Genomic DNA, 14,238 nt, shown 5'->3' with positions numbered 1-14,238 from the left:
GACACACAGTATCAGCAATCTCCAGCTACTACAGCTTCATGATAGAGACAGCTCAGTCTCGTGGTGCACCGAGCAGATGGGCAGTCCCGCACAATATCTCCAAGATCTAAAGAATCTACAAGAAGGTTTATCTTAAACAATGGATTGTTCCATCTTAGTCTATGCTTTACAAGAGTCACAGAAAGAGAGAGTCTACGACAAGGCATGTTAAAGCTTGCAAAGAACGGCATTTGTTTTCAAGGAAGAAGACAAATGACAACCGGAAACACGCCATAGAAGAGTGTCTTTACAAAGCAGAATCCCACCAAGCAAGCAACTCACCAACACTAGACTAACTACAATACCACTTTGTATCTATTCTCTCCCTCTCTCTCACACAACACCAACGAAATTAGCTATCTGAGACATACCATGTTTCAAGACCACTTTAAAATACGCAGCTTTGGTGATCCAAGTATTAAGAGAGAGACGGCGAGAAGCGATCATCCGCCGTTGACAAGGCTGTTGACGAGGGCAAGGGCGTTGCTCGTGTACTGAATAACCCTCCCGACCCGCCGGCACACGTCGGTCCTGATGGAGCTCGTGCCGCCGCCGCCCATCTCGCGGAAGCCATCGGAGCATGTGTCCTCGTTGGTCAGGGCGGCGCTCATCCACGTCTGGGCGTTGGAGACTCGCCACGCTACCTCCATCCCAACCAGGGCCTCCAGGCCCCTCAGCTCGGCGGCGGTCCGACCCACCTGGTCGGCGGCGTCGCCCAGCTGCTCGGCGCAGTCACGCAGCGCCGCCGCCTCGCGCCCGGGCGCGCCTGCTCCGGCGCGGCGGAGGGCGGAGACGTGGGCGCGGAGGGCACAGAGGCGGGCGAGGGTGACGTTGGTGGCGAGACGGGCGAGCTGGACGGGGCTCCGCCGGACGGCCGACGCGTAGGAGGAGAGCGACGTGAAACAGAGGTCGGGGTAACGGGTGAGGACGCAGCGAGCGCGGATGAACTCGGTGGCGTTCTCATCGGGGCTCATCGGCGCCAGGTCCGGCGGCGGCACCGACGTGCATGCCACGAGGGGAAGGAAAAGGAAGAAGAACAAGAAGAAAAGGCTATTCGGAAGCATGTCTAGTGCTTCGCGTGGGTGGCGGAGGAAGTAGAGAGCGAGGCCGAGGGATTTAAACGGGGCCGATGTGACGCGATCGCAAGGTTAACGAAACCATGAGTTTGCCACGCTAATCTCCCTGAAATCACGGGAATGCCACCCAACGTGGGATGCAAGGTTGTGTGTTGGACGGTTAACGGGCACGTAGGGCCCGTCCCCTTCTCAACCGCGATCATAAATGCTTTAAGATCAACACGAGTACTGAGACCCTTATGATTCAGATGGTCACGATCTTGTTCGTTTCATGGCCTTCCATCCATGGAAGAAGATGGAATTATGCCTCGAGATTCGAACAGCACGAAGAGAGAAGGTTCCGGTGCGGTCAGCGGAAATCTACAAGGCCATCTTGTGGCAGTGTAAAATTGGCATCGAAGGGAATGAAGAGACACGTGAGATGCATGGGGAAAGCTGCAACGAGAACAGGAGGAATACTTCAAAAGAATGGAGAGGAGGAGGGCAGAATTAGAAGGCACATGCATGGAGGTACGTAGGGACAGGGACGAGGTTCCTGAGACAAAGGGAGCGCAGGGGCTACTGCGCTGTTGTAGGTGTGCCTAACGATTCGGTGCAAATACTGTCAAGAAACTACGGGAATGAGTAATAAGAAGAAAGAATAGTGAAAATATGATTTATATTCAAATTGGGATAATACCATGCTAGAATGTTGACTCAAACCTAGATGTTATAGGGATAACAAAGATAAGCGCAATCCATTTCATAAAGAGACTAGATTTGTTCATACATCAAGCCAAATCCGAGCCACATGGTTGGACAACGAGGCCATTATTAGATGCAAGCATTAATGAGCAAAGCCCGACTCATTGATTACGATAGACAAACCTGCCTACAGGTAAATTAGAAACGAGGCATCTACTGCTTTGTTCAAGAATAGTTTATCTTATACTGGCCGTTCAAGGAGAACTAATTTATTGGTATATAATTCTAATTTGATCTCTTCCAAAGAAGTTAAATTTGACGACTCAAAACCCTGTTTCCCCACGTTTCCTTTGTTTTCTTCTATCACACCTTGCTACTTTGCTTTTACTAATCGAATCAAGAATATCAAGAGGATATTATACTGTTCAAGCGTTTATGTGATTCTACTATATTCAAATGATATATGCTCTCTTTTCATTCGGTCCAAATCGAACCGAACCAAGTTAGAATCGGAATCAAATCGAACCGACTCAAAACGACTGGTTTGAGTCCAAATGAATCATTATAGTTTCAAATCGATTAAAAATGATAAAATAAAAAAATAAAAAAGAAATATAAATAAGATGATGATATGGTGGTTAAATCCTTAAGTTTAAAGCCAAGTCTTTCAATAATTTGTTGCTATGGAAATATAATGTTTTGGGATGATAATTCTGAAGGTATGCTTTCAAAATTTTCTCATCCAAAGAGAATTCTATTTCTTTTCTCTGTATCTCCTCTTTGCCTTGTTGAAGGGGAATCTACCTGAATTGAACACAATTATTCTGGGATGATTCAGACTAATAAATTTAATGGAGAAATTTTCTGATTGAAATCCAAAATATTTAACAACATAAAACCTCCAACAAGGAAATTAAATTGAAACTACTACCTACCTATCGATTCTCACAGTTCACAAGCCAGAAGAGATCTGGGAAGAACACGCTTGAGACTTTGATTACAGGCGTGCGCAATCGTAAAACACCAAAAGAATCAGAGAGCAGAAGCTGACGTGACAGAGAAGTCCTCGAGAGATTGATGATGGCATGAAGAAGTAGGAATGCTACGGCGATTACGGCATATGAAAACAGAGATCCATTAAACAAGTGGAACAATTAGTGCCTATAAATTTGAAGGATCGATTTAGAAGAACGAAAAAGGAGACGAAGGATCAGTATCTATCGGGAAAGCCCTAAAACAGGAATAGGGTTTGAACGCATCGATCGCGAAAGACCAGTAATCGATTTGACATCATTCGAAATAGAAGGAAGAATTGCTATTTCGTACCATGATCGATCGCTAGACTGCGAAGGACTCCAGCAGCTGGAAGCGGCGATCGGTGCGACCTCCCGGATTCCGGCGTCAGGCGAGTGGAGAGAAGAAGCCAAGGATGGGCGAGAGAGCGCGATTCGCCGACTTTTAAAGTAACCCGCGCATTAACCTATGCACGTGCCACACACGGGCATTTCGATGGATAAATAGACTCTATATTTGTCAAATCACTTTTAAAAAAAGGCAATACAGTAAGAAAATATTTTAATTATTAATGTATTAATTGATTGAGATGATATTGATGGATTGTCTATTTTACATATTCCTACACTAAAAATATTAGATGATTGCTATAAATGACTTGGCAATGAAGCAACATAGAGAGCAAACAACAGACTATGGAGATGAAACAATTTGCTAGCTTGTGTGAGTGTCATACATAATATATGCCCATGATATCAGAATATGTAATAAAAATAAATAGAGAAGTCTCTTAGCACAATCTTTCTGAGCATTCCATGAACATTATCAGCTCCATTAGGAAGAGGACCAGCAGTAGCAGGTCACACCAAAAAAATTCAATAATATTATTGCTGCAAAAATAGTATGTTGAGAAGTTTCTGATGCAACTTCGAGTAATTCTTTGCAATCACACAAAGAATCTGTGCAAGTGCAACTACATCTTTGGGGTATATGTATCCAAGTAAAAGGATTCATATCTGTGTAAATATATTGTTTTGTGTTATGAATGAGATCTTGAAGGCATAAAACCACAAATGACAGTGCCATTAATCACAATAAACTCCACAGATATGATAGAGCAACAAGAAGTACAAATACCAAAATAGCTCATCAAGGGATAAGTATCACGAGAATTAAAACTGTTCTAAGAGCGATATAGTTGTCCCCTGGAACACTAACATTCTTTGGTGGTCTCATGCAATTTTCTTAGCATCAGAGAATGACAATCGGTTGTCAATCGAATTCAACTGGTTCCGAAGGTTCTGGTTGTCCTCCAAAAGACGGTCATATTCAAGAAGCAAATCTTCAGATTGCTTTTTCAGAGCTGCCGCCCTTGCTTCTGCAGCTTTTGCTTCCTGCAGTCTGTCTTCTGACTCTGATTTTAACTGTTTTATCTGTTCATTTAGACTTGCAATCATTCCGTCCAGTGCTTTTACCTCACTTGAACCCCCAGTTTTTGCTTCTTCCAAAACCCTGTTTTGCTTTAGAACAGCCTCCATGCTCTTTCTTAGCCCACGCAATTCTCTGACGTAATGGTGAAGACGGTCAATTATTAGTGCAAGGAAAAGGGAATAACCTGAAAAATGTGGGTGAGACTTAGCATCCAGACAAGCAATTGTTTTATAAAGATTTCACAATTTAAAGTAGAGGACAAGGCAAATTAAGAACAGAGTACTTCAGAAATCACCATGAGATGCAAGTTTGCAGAATTATCCATAGTTACATACAATGTTTAGACTAGAAGTTGGATACCTAAAAAGAAAAGAATAACAATTCCACCGGATCTACCATTACTTGAAGTAATGAATTTAAGTAAATAGCTGTGTGATGCCTATCATAAGCAGTCAAGAAAGCATAATTCCAAATGATCTCACAGACGTCTATAGCAAAAAAAAGCAAGAACAATCAGAAGGGTACAGATGTCATGCCCACAAAACCTTATGCAAATTTCGAGGCAATAGCAGCCACCAACCCTGTAAATATTATAATATCAGGTTTTTCCCATCAAAATGTGAATATATATATGTGACATCCTTCAAAACTTTTAAGTATCTCTTCGGGGTTATATAGGGCAAAATATGACAATTAATACATAACATCGAAAAAATGTTGATATTAATAATACATTTGTGAGTTCAGAGGGATATCCTATGCATTTTCATTTCTCAATGGCAAAAATAAAAGTAGAGTCATTTACAAGGTAAACATGAAATCTCGCCACAGAAATAATAGATTGCGCCTTAAACTTTATGCATGTCTCATATTGCCACAGAAAAATTAAAAACATTGCTGCAAATATCAATCAACATAGCCACCTTACTAGATGAGATGTAAGATTGTGTTGCTTTTACAGTGAAAGTTTCTTTTGACACCTAAGGTATCTGTTCAATCATGGATATTGATATTTCCCTTAATATATTGAGCATATCTTTACAATGCATAATTTCAATTAAAATTATCAAGAGGCAGCATATGACAACTAAATTTTAAGATGCAAACTACGATATATTTGTCTATCCACCTTGTTCTGCAAAAGAATATGGTGGATATTCGTGACACCTTCCAGCATTATCATTGGCTTAGATTTCTGCTACGTGAGATGTCACCCTTCTACTTGCCATCAACCAAGAAATAAAAACAGCTTCACTATCTTCATCCATTATTCAACAAAACAATGTAACTAATGCCTCCTACGCACCAGCATACTTGTACTAGTCGTGAGTAAAAATCCAGCAATAAGACAAAAGATTTTACACCTTTTTCATTCCAGTCAAGAGAGAAATCTAGCTTTTTTGCCTTATGTTTCTTCATTCCTTTCAACCAGTTTACATAATGTTATGTGATTCGATTGGTAACTATAACTTATTCATTTAAGATAATTCTTTTTATTCAAGCTGGACTAAGAAACCTGTTGTGGATTTATACTATCTATTCTCTCCCCCACAACGCTCCGTTTGCAATTGACAAGATCAAAGAGGTTTCAAATTCAAGATTTTAGTGCTCTCTCAATGGGCATGGATGCTAAAACTTACTAAGAGAATGGTGTTCAAGTTCAAGAAGTCAGAGCTTTAGCTAGTACTATAATTTCTTTTAATCTATAATATTATGATAACCATTCCTATCTACATTGTTCTTTCTTTTTATTATTTAACCATAGAAGAATCATATCATTGTATGTTGCCTAGAGTTATGAAACTCTTGTTAAAAACTTAAAATTGTAACAAAATATCAAGTATAAATGAATAATTAAAAAAATTCCAAAAGATAAGTTATCAATAACTATGTCCTTATGATAGACCTTTGGAAAGAGTTGCAACAATACTCAGGCTGTCACACTTGATCAGTGGGCTCCTACCAAGCAAGTCAAATTACAGCCAACAATGGAGATGTAGTTTTGGCAGCCATGGGATAAATTTTCTGATTCGATAAATAGTCAAAATTTGGGCTCCCAAGAGATAACAACAACAACGCCGCGTGTCTTAACTATTTGAGGATGACTACATGAATTTTTTGCCACCATTGAGATATATACAAAGTCATATGCTTAGTTAAGTTCAGAATACTTAAATCTTTATTCATCGTTTTTATTAAAGTCTTTTTAGATCTTATTCTATCTCTTCTTATACCATTAACATTAATCATTTCATCTCTTCTGACTACCATATCCGAAGGTCTCCTAAGCATGTATCTATACCATCTTAAACAATTTTCTTTCGTCTTATCTTCTATCGAAACGATACCTAGTTATTCACGAATAACAATATTTTTTTTCTATCTTTCCTAGTAATTGCTTTAGGTATCTTGGATCAATTACTTAATAAGATGAAGAGATCAATGAATATATTATTCATAAAGTAAAAACGGGATAATTAAGATGACGAGAGGGGTCAACGGTCTTATATGATCATTTGATACATTTGAGATTAAACAAAAAATTTTATAAGATAGTTGTGAGATCAACAATGATTCATGGAACTGAGTGTTGGACAGTTAAGAAAAAACATATACAAAAATATTTTACTATCGAGATAACAATATTGAAATGAATATGTGGAGTTACTAAGAAAGATAAAAAAAATATTTTTATTTATAAATAACTAGATATCGCTTTGATAAAAAATAACATGAGAAAAAATCATTTAAGATGGTATAAACATATGCTGATAAGACATCCGGATGCGATAATCAGAAGAGGTAAAATAATTAATATTAGTGATACGAAATGAGGTAGAAGAAGACCTAAAAAGACTTTAATAGATACTATAAATAAATATTTAAGTACCATAAACTTAACTAAGCATATGACTTATTATAGATCTTAATGGCGGCAAAAGATCCATATAACCAACTCTAAATAGTTGGGATTTACAGCTTTGTTATTGTTGTTATTGTTGTTATTGTTGTTGTTGTATTTTTTTCTAATAACTCCACAGATCCATGTCAATATTCTCATCTTAGCAATACAAACTTTTTGCATATCCTATTTCTTAACTGCCTAACACTCATATCCATAAAGCCCTACTGGTCTCACAACGATCTTATAAAATGTTCATCTCATATCCATAAAGCCTTACTGGTCTCACAACGATCTTATAAAATTTTCATTTTAATCTTAAAGGTATCTGATGATCATACAAGACTCCCGAGACCCTTCGCTATTTCAACTATTCTGTTTTTATTCTATAAATAATATCTTCATCGTTCTCTTTATTTTGTTGAATAATTGATTCAAGATACTTAAAGCTTTTACTTAAAGAAACATCTTGTCCATCCAACTTAACTATATTCTCCTATTTATTTATAAAATTACTAAAATTGCATCTCATATATTCAATCTTAATCCTTCTTAATCTAAAACCTTTAGTTTATAAAGATTGCCTCCATAGCTCATATTTATAATTAATTTCACTTAAGCTCTTTTCAGCTAAAGCAATATCATCCGCAAATAACATACATCAAGGAGGTCTATCATATAAGTGACTAGTAAGTTCATCCATAATTTATTTCACGCAAAACTCTCAAGAGACGAAGAACTTCAATTTAGGCTAACCTTTAAAGTGTCTAATCTTTCAACATTTTCGTCTGCCCGTTCAATCTTGATTTTTGACTAGTATGAATCCCACGGTGATGGTGAAGCTACCAATAATCCCATATCCCCTGACATTTTAGAATCTGTCATTCTTAGTGCCACTCAGTTTGACGATGACATACATGACAGGGATCACCTACATGTTCTACTCTAATGTCCACCATGCTAGCTAACCTCTGTCTTGAATTAATGTTTGCCTTCTCGCTCTTTGTCTCCCTCAGACTGTCCTCCCTTCACCTTCTAATTTTCTACTATCCATATACACATCATATTTTGTAAGAATTATCTATCATGTATCCGATGTTATCTTTTAATTTTTATTACTGTTATGGTTATCAACGCCGTATACAAAAACATCAGATATAAGATCCATAATGATGCAAATTACCAAGGGAAAAGCAATTTGACAGGTCAAAGATATCTATTTCCAAACGGATCGTCGGCAATCATAACAACCTTCCCAAGCCATTCCAAATGCATGATGAATAGAATAAACCCTAACCACAGAAGAAGATAGATCTAGATGAAACAAGCAAGGGCGAGACTCTAGAGTGGATACCCATGAGGGAAGCTTCGAGTAGGTGGCGACTCATGAGGACCTGATCGGTGGGCGTGAGGGCACCGAGTTCGGCCGAGCCGCTGCTGATCTTGGCGATGCTGTAAAGACTGGAGGCGAGGACGACGAGGACGGTGCCGGCGACGGTCTTCACCATGACGGGGCCGCGGCCGCGCTTAAGGCGGTCGAGGCCGACAACAACGAGCTTGCGAAGAGGGGTCTTGAACAGCAGCGTCACTGCCACCGCAACCTCCGCCGACAGCACTGCGAACAGCAACTGGATCATCTTGCTCCTCCCCCGATCACGAAAAAGAGAAGGCGACGATGCCGATCAAAGCCTGTAGAGGATTGATTCGATGGCTTCGAGGCCTCGATCGAAGGATAATGTATACGAGTGCGAAAACGGAGGGCAGAGAACGAATGATCGGCGATCGGATTCGCTGGGCGTAACAGGAAGTGGAATTTTTGGACCGTCAATTTCTTCCCCTAATTTGTTCTTCGGGCAACCAACTTCGCGGCGTCTCTACGCGTCCCGTTATTGGGAGACCCCACGTGAGACCACGCGGGCGTTACAACGGGTAAGCGACGAATGCGCGTTGAGCGACACGTTCCGGGGCCAACAGGCCGACCGACGCGAGCGGGGACGACGCGACACGTGGTTTCATCGGGCGCACGACTCCTTCGAGTCAACATGAATTCTGCAAGTCTTTTCCCACTTGATCAAAGACAAAGATGAGATCTATATCAGCTGCAACACGAATCTTGTCGTCATGTACGCCCATCTCTCACCACCGGCCGTGAGACGGGGGTTCTCATCCCCAATCCACCCTCTGCATCGTCTCTGCAACATACACCATGAGGGTTAAATATAGTTCTAAGTCTTATCATGGGGATACAATGTAATCGTAGCTGTTAGTATTACTATGAGTATTTTTTTGACATATACTCCTAGCTATAATTGTATTTATCATAAATTTAGGCAATGCATCTTTAGCTATATTTATTTAGATTATGAATAACTAATCATGATCATTTGTATGAATATGATATTTATCTTGATATATCATTTAGCTATAATTGTGGCTTTGATTACTCTAAAATGAATATAATTGATTTGACATTTGATATTTTTCGCTAAATTGATTGTGAAAAATATTTATAATATTTATTTTTATATATTTGTAAAAAAAATATATTATTATTATTTAGAACTCTATTTATTTTGGACTTATATGATATTAGTGTGAAATATTATTTTGGATCCATTATAGTGATATTTTAATTATGTAAATATAATGGTGTTAACTGTAATATGATACAGAATATTTGATGATTATACAGTGGTTATATGATTGCAAACAATTTGTTAGACTTTGTAAGGATTATGTCGTTTATTCAGGTTTTGATCATACGATTTCTGTGATTGAATTATTTATTAATTGAAAAATAATCAATATCATGTGGAAGTGAATTATCTGTCTTTATTTTAATATTATATTCTTATAATAAGATTATGACGTTGTACCAACCCACCCTTCGGGCATTGCACCCCGTCACCAGCAAGACGGAACTGCAAGATAAGGAGCGGTGGTGGGGCGACGGAAAGAAGTGGCGGCCCTTCTGTCGGCAGAGTCTGTGGCTGTAGGCGTAGGGTTCGTCCATGTTCAGGCGGAAGTCGTCCAAGCTGGTGACGCAGCTTCGGCGAGTTCGCCTAAGATTGTTACTTCGTCTGGTAAGTCTGAAGTGGCACCAGCGCCTGTTCCAGAAAAGGCTCCAGTTGGGGAGCTCTACCATGATGCCGAGATCGCTGAGGTGACTCTGCTTCGTCCTGCAGCTTACCATGTGCTTCATGGTGATGCTGTTTAACAGATCAGCTAATCGACTTCTGGGAATTACTAGATGGATTCGTACAAGAGTCGAGCTTCACGGTGCATGGAACTGCCGTGGACTGATCGAAGCTTTCACAAGTTGCAAAGCTAAGTTCCGGTCAGCACGAGCGATTTTGATGATTCTCTATGATTCCATCGATGATTTAGGTAACCAGGTGTGTGATTCTTAATCACTATTAGTTCGATCTCAATAACATATTGGATCTACTGTGAAATCAACTGGGAAAAGATTGAATTGTAAAAGGATCTGCCTATTCGAAAGACTGTGATGGTGCATGCAGTTTTCAACATCCAGAGTGTGATCGTGGTCAAGAAGCTGATGTGCATGGGTAAGATGGTCTACAGATGGAAGAAACCCTTGAAAAGTTGACAGTGATCCATCGCCAAACCGGTGATCATGTTGAGAGGGCCGCCCACATCACCTGACCAATATCTAGTCTGAAGAGATCACAAAATTTGCACTATCCGCATAAAGAGAACTATCAACAGCTTTCTTTTGCTCGTATTCATCATCATCATGTGTTGGAGTCGTCTTCTTCCTCCTCTCTTTTCTACTCCTCGTCATCAGAGTCTTTTACCATCTCTTCCAATCTTTTATCATATCTTCCAGTTTACTGCTACGTCTCACGCAAGACAAAAATCACGCCGGAACGACGAAGTCGTCGTCGTCTCCAATTCCCATGGCTTTTGTCCTCACCTGGAACGCGTGCTCCCGTCATCGCCGCGACTCCTCCTGTGGACGTCTCGGAGGCGTAAGCGCCGTCGCTTATTTTACACCACTTACTCATTATTCGCGTCTTTAAATTTCAGTGGCTCTCAAATCAAACACGATGTGGGACCCAATGCATTCACCTGTAGTACACATAACGGGTCCCGCCGTACGCGTAAGATAATGTCCACTACGTGTACCGGACGTCCGAGGTGAAGTTCCAACCACCGATCAGATTCTCGCACGCCTCCTAAAGCAATGATGTGAGCTCCATATGAAATTTGATCCAAGTTTGGATAGATATGAGCACCAAGTTGAGGTACGAAGATCCAAAAATGGCATTCCACAAAGTAGGATGACACGACGCCAGCAGATGCATGTGAATGGTTGGGACCAAACCTTGGCAATAAATTATGTTGGCAAAAGGAATCCAACATGTCGTGTCTCACCCACAGTCCACTTTAATATCCGTGCCCAGACCGTTGACCATCGGCAGTCCCCTCTCGAGGCGACGCCCATCAAGGGTCACGTGCATGGTCGAGATCCTCCACCTTCCACCGACTGCAACGCTCCCAAGGGTTTCAAACCGGATGAGATGGCTGTCGACTTTGATTGGTCGTACGAGCCATCACGATGGATATGGTCTAACGCATCCTTTCTAAGTCCAACTAACTATCAAAAGTTTGAGCCGAATCATCAGGTATTCGATCTAAAAGTTCGATCCGTCGTCGTTCCCAAGGGATGGGCAGATGCAGATATTTGAGAGCGCGGTGGGAAGAAGCACAAGCGAGTTTAATTTGTCCAATTACATAGTAAAATACAAGAAATAATTTACATGCATGAGGAGAAAAGAATCGGTGAAAGCTTGGAATGATTATGATCGAGTATTACTATTTGGTCGCCGTAAAATTGGTATTGGACGGGTTGATGTCTTTGCTGCTGGTGGTGGCGTTGTTATCGTCCTCGTTAATGGTTCTACTGGCAGTGCTCCTGTTGTCATGGTTGTCGCTTGCGGTCGCCGGATGATTCCCGTTGATGATCGACGATATGGCCGCCGCGAGCGCGGCGGTGAAGTTGGGGTCTGCTGTTATGGCCGCCGTAGCAGCGGTCACGGTGTCGGCCAGGGAGGGCGGAAGCGCCGCGTGCTCCTTCGGATGAGGGAACTCCGAAGCCTCCATCGCCGCAGACAACTGCAACCCTGAGAACCTTGACTGGTTGATATGAGTCTGGCCAGAGGCATTCGGCACCGGAAAGTAGCCGGCAGCGGCGGCGGCGGGAAACGGGAACTGGAACTGGGCCGGTGCCGGTCTCTGCAGCTGCGTGGCGTCCGGGCGGTGAGTGAGGTCCAACATCACGGTCGGGAACGGAGCCGACGCCGATATGGTCGCCATGCTCGACGAGAAAGGCAGGACCGTCCTCGCCATGAAGCTGGGATTCATCAGCCCTTCCGGGCTGGACATCGACCCCGAGAGCAACATCGACACCGCGGCCGAAGTCGTCGACGCCATCGCCATGGCGGCCGGGGGGAGCGGGTGGTTGTGCGTGCCCTCGTACGTCGTCGTCAAGATGGAGCGGTCGTCAGCGCACCTCTGCACCTATCGGAGGGCAAAACAATGGATGATCAGCCGAAGGTTGACCTACGAACACGTGATCTGCGCTTCCTGCTCATTACCTGTTTGCGAACGGGGCAGCCGGCGGCCATGGTGCATCTGTAGTAAGCCCGGGGGCAGGGGTTCCCTTTCGCCATCTTCTGCCCGTACTTCCTCCATTGACATCCATCAGCGATCTAAGAAGACATCAACACAAGCAATCGAATCCGTTCACGCAAATTGATCGATACATACAGCAAGCTCTGCGTTTGTACTGAGATCTTAATTACCATGGGTGCATCAGAACGAGCTCGAACGGATACACGGGCTTTCCTCATGATGGCTTCATGAGCTTGCTCGGTGCTACTCTCTTCCCTGTTAGAGTTTGGGTGATCAGGTGGTGGGACAATCTCCTTGTCGGTGCTCCTTTTGCGTCGCTCGGAGTCCATCGATCTGACTCCGCCATTGTCCGGCGGGGGAGAAGGGCGGTCGCGGGTAGCCGTCGACGAGTGGGATGGTTCATCGGCATCCCCAGCTGGGCCGAGATCCATGAACTGTCTTGGCACGAGGACCTCTCCATGTTCATCGTTCTTGGCCTCGACTCTTCCATCAACAACCTGGAGGATCGATCGATCATCCGTCATCCATGGATCAATCAATTCCTTCGATTTATTCAGTTGTTAGTGTATGATCTATCTATTGCATCTTACATCGTGTTGCTGCCTCAGCGCGGTGAGATGCATCTGGAGGGCGTTGTAGTTGCTGATCGCTTGGTTCAACATCTCCCTCAGCTTCTGGTTCTCCTCTTTCACGCGCGCCAGCTCGTCTCGCATGGCCGCCAGCTGAATCAAGCAGGTGCAGAGTGCAACCGGTATCAGACCAATTAATCGACAATCAAACGAATTCATGTCGGCAAAGATCTCCTTCTTCCGATCACCTCGCTCTTGCTCTCTTTGCGGTCGTCGGCCTGCAACACCGCGTCGTCCACCGTGGACAGGTCGCTGCGGGCGTTACCGATCAGAAGGTTCAACCCGGCGATGGTGAGATCCTCCTTCTTGATGCAAGAACTCGGCACCTTTGGGCCGAGATCGGCCTCCACCCTGCCGACGGCCTTCCTCCTCTCAGCCGAGAAGAAATCCACCTCGTTCACTTCCATGCGACCGTCGCCGCCGCTCAGGGTACGACCGGCTTTGCCTAAGTAACTGAAGTCGAAGCAGAAGAAAGAGAAAGGCGGAAGTCTTGCAACAGGTGGGTTGGGGTGGACGAATAAAGAGGGAGAGAGAAGGGAGACGACACGGCCGTGGGCATCAGAGTGACATAAGATGATGCGTCAGGAAGGGGCAGGTGGAGAGGAGCGAGGCTCCGCTCACACGGGCTCATGAAAGAGAGAGACAGAGACGGGTAGAACTACCGCCTTCCAATTGGGCCGGCCGATTCGATGCGGCAGAACTGGTCAACATCGTTGACCAATCAAAGAAGGACGATTTTTTTGGGCGATCATTTCCTTGACTATTAAGTCCAGCAATACATCGTGTCAGCTGTTAATACAAGTAA

At 42.9% G+C, this 14,238-nt stretch overlaps 3 protein-coding genes across 3 annotated transcripts; all 3 read right to left on the bottom strand.

The window, feature by feature from the left end:
* Window positions 1-214: 214 nt before the first annotated feature.
* On the bottom strand, window positions 215-1,750 carry LOC135675860 (21 kDa protein-like). Its single transcript, XM_065186453.1, has one exon. It carries the CDS (start codon window positions 1,101-1,103, stop codon window positions 483-485), a length of 621 nt encoding a protein of 206 aa, XP_065042525.1. The 5' UTR covers window positions 1,104-1,750; the 3' UTR covers window positions 215-482.
* Window positions 1,751-3,875: 2,125 nt separating this feature from the next.
* LOC135675858 (uncharacterized) lies at window positions 3,876-9,046 on the bottom strand. Its single transcript, XM_065186451.1, has 2 exons — window positions 8,501-9,046; window positions 3,876-4,428 (listed from the first exon to the last, which is right to left on the bottom strand). Exons 1-2 carry the CDS (start codon window positions 8,781-8,783, stop codon window positions 4,046-4,048), a joined length of 666 nt encoding a protein of 221 aa, XP_065042523.1. The 5' UTR covers window positions 8,784-9,046; the 3' UTR covers window positions 3,876-4,045.
* A 2,820-nt stretch (window positions 9,047-11,866) lies between these two features.
* Window positions 11,867-13,946, bottom strand: LOC135675857 (probable WRKY transcription factor 31). Its single transcript, XM_065186450.1, has 5 exons — window positions 13,622-13,946; window positions 13,395-13,526; window positions 12,975-13,301; window positions 12,768-12,881; window positions 11,867-12,690 (listed from the first exon to the last, which is right to left on the bottom strand). The coding sequence occupies exons 1-5, from the start codon at window positions 13,838-13,840 to the stop codon at window positions 11,986-11,988; spliced, it is 1,497 nt and encodes a 498-aa protein (XP_065042522.1). The 5' UTR covers window positions 13,841-13,946; the 3' UTR covers window positions 11,867-11,985.
* Window positions 13,947-14,238: the final 292 nt, after the last annotated feature.

The sequence above is a fragment of the Musa acuminata genome, chromosome BXJ1-6 (genome assembly GCF_036884655.1).
Source record: "Musa acuminata AAA Group cultivar baxijiao chromosome BXJ1-6, Cavendish_Baxijiao_AAA, whole genome shotgun sequence".
In the NCBI taxonomy this organism is placed as follows: Eukaryota; Viridiplantae; Streptophyta; class Magnoliopsida; order Zingiberales; family Musaceae; genus Musa; species Musa acuminata.
This window is presented reverse-complemented; position numbering and strand designations above follow the sequence as displayed.

Coding starts and splice junctions, on each gene's coding strand:
- LOC135675858 (XM_065186451.1), bottom strand. CDS start 8,783: ATGATCCAGTTGCTGTTCGCAGTGCTGTCGGCGGAGGTTGCGGTGGCA. Junction 4,429..8,500: donor ACTCGAAGCTTCCCTCATGG/GTATCCACTCTA, acceptor CACATTTTTCAG/GTTATTCCCTTTTCCTTGCA.
- LOC135675860 (XM_065186453.1), bottom strand. CDS start 1,103: ATGCTTCCGAATAGCCTTTTCTTCTTGTTCTTCTTCCTTTTCCTTCCC.
- LOC135675857 (XM_065186450.1), bottom strand. CDS start 13,840: ATGGAAGTGAACGAGGTGGATTTCTTCTCGGCTGAGAGGAGGAAGGCC. Junction 13,527..13,621: donor GCAAAGAGAGCAAGAGCGAG/GTGATCGGAAGA, acceptor TGCTTGATTCAG/CTGGCGGCCATGCGAGACGA. Junction 12,691..12,767: donor GCTGCCCCGTTCGCAAACAG/GTAATGAGCAGG, acceptor GCCCTCCGATAG/GTGCAGAGGTGCGCTGACGA.